Here is a 4137-nt window from a genome sequence, read left to right on the forward strand (position 1 = left end):
ACTCCAGACTTGATGATAAAAGCATGCACTTTTTACACCGGACATTTAGTAAAGAGCCACTTCAGGTATGAACATGAGTTTTTATATACTATTTCTTCCTCTTTGTGTTCTTATTCTTGATAGTCTCCATATGGAGAAAAGCTCACTTTTGGCCAGTTGTGCTGATTTTATCTCTAGTTATAGTTACTTAAAATATGTTCTTTATTTCTTCAAGGTATCACTTTGTCTTTTTTATCTATAATAATAAAAGCATAATGTGCTAACTAGACCGGATGTCCTTCCGGACGACCTTCCGGATGAAGCCGGGGCTGCGAGGGCCGAGGCAGAGGTGGCCACCGTGGTGGCAGAGGCCGAGCCCCTTGCAAGAATTTTGTGCATCGGGCCTCTAGTTTTTACGTAAAACTCCAAAATTGAAAATAGAGGTCCATAATTCTCTTACCTGGAACCCTTGGAGCCAGATGTGTTTTGGAATTGAGATTCCTTTAAGAGAAAATTTAGACAGGTAATCTCTGTATAGACCATGGTTATTATATAACATTTTAGTGGTGTCTGGGGCAGCACATTGGAACAAAACATATTTGAATATATTAGTATTTCTATAGTCAGATAGATATATACTCTAACTGTGAAATGAAGAAAGACGTTGACCAGCCATGTGTCAGATGCAGAGAGATTTTGATGCAAAATTACCCTAGACCAGGTCTAGTTTTGCCTCTATATAGGTTATGAAAAAACTTTTGGATTTAAGAGTTTTCTGGGCTTCAGAAATGTAGACAAGGGAAGTGCAAGCTCAAAGAAAATGCAAGGACGGCCTAGAAACAAAGCAATAAAAATAAGTTATTTCTGTGCTGTGGTTTTTGAGGAGGTATTACTTTTTCTCCCTCTCAATTTATTTAGAAATATATTGCCATAACATTAAAATATTATTTTCTCTATTTTCTGCCTATAGCGGTTGGAAAGACATAGCAATTCCTCGCATAAGGGAAGAAGACATTATAGCTAAAAAAATGGAAATAGCAATTAAATATGACAATTTAAAACTTCAAAAATACGTATTTTATCCCTGGCACTCTTATGTGAAAAGTCTAAAAGAACAAATTAAAGGTAAATCCTTACACAGTAGCAATTATTTTCTATATTCCTGTATTCAAAGAATAAAAAAATAATAGTTAAGCATAATTTATACTAAGGAATTCATTATTATTATTATTAAAAATATATTTTATTTTTTCCATCACCATTTATTCTCCCTGTACCTTCCTCCCCCCACCCTCCCCCCGACAATCACCACACTGTTGTCCATGTCCACAAGTCCTTTCTCTTTGTTTTTCTTTTTTGCTCAATCCTTCCACCCTGCAGCCCTCCAGAGCTGTCAGTCTGCTCTCTATCTAGAAGTCTGTCTCTATTGATAATTTATTATTTTTATGTCTAGAGAATTGTCATGAAACATAAAGCCACTAATTTAAAGTATTTAATAAGATTTGTCTCAAGGCATATTTTAAACAAAATTCTGTATGTATTTTTGTGATGTACACACATATAATAAATAAATATAAATATAAAATATAAATAAATATAAATGTAAATGTAAATAGGGACCTACTGTGACCTTTCTTTACATAACAAAGAGCTGGTATATTACAGATAGGTTTCAAAATTGACTATCTTTTGTAGAGAGCTCTGCATTCTTTATAGATACTGCATTTAATGGATACATGAGGAAACCTAAGGAAAAATAAATTTCTTCTGCTTAAATCCTTGATGGTTGTAATGAGTGGACAGTGCATGTATGTAATCTTAAGAGCAGGGATAGAGAACTATAGCCTCTTAGATTTTGTCCAGCTCACCAGAGACTGCTTGTTTATGGCTGCTGCAAATCACAAGAATCATGCCCCCTTGATGGCTGCTGTCACAGTAGATCCTCTGAAGGTTTTAACACCAGGGGAATGGGCTCTAAAAAAGCCACTGCCCTCTGTGAGCGGAGTCCCCAGGCCTGCCTTAGTCATCCTCCTTCCTGGCCCCCTGAACTTTGAACCCCTAGCTAAAATATATATATCAGCCTATTTAATCATAGGGCATTTAACTAAATCAAAATACTACTTCATGCCCTAGTCAGTTTGGCTCAGTGGATAGAGTGTTGGCCTGCAGACTGAAGGATCCCAGGTTTGATTCTGTTCAAGGGCACAGGCCCAGGTTGCGGGCTCGATCCCCAGTAGGGAGTGTGCAGGAGGCAGCCAATCAATGATTCTCTCTCATCATTGATGTTTCTATCTCTCTTTTCTTCTCCCTTCCTCCCTGAAATCAATAAAAATATATTTAAAAAATACTACTTCATGATTGTGTTTCTATGAATAAATTTGGAAGTTCTTTTAAAAAGAATAATTTTATTAATTTTAGAGAGAGGAAGGGAGAAGGAGAAAGAGATAGAAACATCAGTGCTGAGAGAGAATCATTGATCGGTTGCCTCCTGCACGCCCCCTACTGGGGTCTGAGCCACAACCCAGGCATGTGCCCTGACCGGATCCAACTGTGACCTCCTGCTTCATAGGTCGATGCTCAACCACTGAGCCGTGCTGGCCACGCAGAAGTTCTGGTTTTATAAAGAACACATTTGTTTAAAAAAGAAATTATACATATTTGTGTATATACATATTGACGTTTTATTTACATCTATTACATCTTAATTTCTAAGGGAAAGGTGATATTTAAAGTTTAATAAAGTCTCAGGAGTACTATCTACTGCGTAAAAAATAATTTCAGATGTAATTAAAACCAAACAAAAACTATTAGATACAACATTAGTTCATATTACAAACATGATAGAATATTAAATACTTTTTTGGAAACAGTTTTAACTATATACAGTAATCTAATAAATTTTCTGTAGATGCACTATTGCGGATACAACAGATATTCCACAATAAGAAGCTAATAATAACACTACATAAATGGAGGGATAAAGCAATATATCAAAGTAAAAAGAGAGAAGAAGAGCTGGTATGGTATATTAGAAACTTAAATTTTTTAAAAACTAAATTTTGCTGTTATATTGATGTTGCCTTAGATAATAATGCTATGTGTGAAAAATACTAAAATCTTGACTATTATGTGCTTTTGAAGTAGGTCTTTGTTCTTTTAATGTAATAACTTAAATTTCACTTCAGCTATCCAAAATATTTCCTAATAAATTCTGTTGTTTCATTTCAACTATAAACATCAAGAAATTTTTTTTAATATTTTGTCTAAACTTATTGGTAAAGACACTAAGAATTTTGTTTAAACATGTATTTAAATAGATATAGATATGTAACATGGAAGAGAAACTATTTGATATGATTACAATAGAGAAATAAATGATAAAAATGGAATACATTTATTTTTCTAGATAAGATTAGATTGCTATTTATTCTTTTTCATCATTCAATTTAATAAATTATAATCTTAATATTAAATTACTTTTAAATAGCTGAATTGCTAAGGTTATTTATTATTATTTTTTAATATTTTATTGCTTTCAGAGAGGAAGGGAGAGGAAGAGAGATAGATAGAAATATCAATGATGAGAGAGAATCACTGATTGGCTGCCTCCTGCATGCCCCCTACTGGGGATCAAGCCCACAACCTGAGCACATGCCCTTGACCGGAATCAAAGCTGGGACCCTTCAGTCCGCAGGCTGATGTTCTATCCACTGAGCCTACAAGCTAGGGCTATCATTTCACTTTTTGTTTTTGTTTTTGTTTTTAAGCTTGCAACGCGGGTGTGTGCCCTTGACCGGGAATCGAACCCGCGACCCTTCAGTCCCCAGGCCGATACTCTCTACCCACTGCGCAACACAGGCCAGGGCTCATTTCACTTTTTATCCAATCCCAGAGGTTCCCCACCCCCACCCCCACGCCACTCCCCACCCCACTTTAACCCACCTTTCCCTCCCTCCCTCCCTCCCTCATCTATCACCAGTGGATTGTCTGAAGGCCCCTTACATCTCCTCCTTCGATTGTCGTGTAGAAAACAAAGTGCCGCCCTGGCCTGTTTTGGTCAGTGGGTAGAGCATCGGCCTGGGGACTGAAGGGTCCCGGGTTCGATTTCAGGCAAGGGCGCAGGCCCGGTTGTGGGCTTGATCCCCAATAGCGGGTGTT

General features: G+C 36.8%; 1 protein-coding gene across 1 annotated transcript in view; it reads left to right on the plus strand.

The window, feature by feature from the left end:
- Window positions 1-4137, plus strand: part of FBXL13 (F-box and leucine-rich repeat protein 13) — a 138315-nt gene that overhangs the window by 5802 nt on the left and 128376 nt on the right. The window contains exons 3-5 of the mRNA XM_006774947.2: window positions 8-65; window positions 950-1104; window positions 2888-2997. Of these exons, the coding sequence (XP_006775010.1) occupies window positions 8-65; window positions 950-1104; window positions 2888-2997 (323 nt within the window). The remainder of the gene's footprint in view (window positions 1-7; window positions 66-949; window positions 1105-2887; window positions 2998-4137) is intronic.

Source organism: Myotis davidii, unplaced genomic scaffold (genome assembly GCF_000327345.1).
Source record: "Myotis davidii unplaced genomic scaffold, ASM32734v1 scaffold125, whole genome shotgun sequence".
In the NCBI taxonomy this organism is placed as follows: domain Eukaryota; kingdom Metazoa; phylum Chordata; class Mammalia; order Chiroptera; family Vespertilionidae; genus Myotis; species Myotis davidii.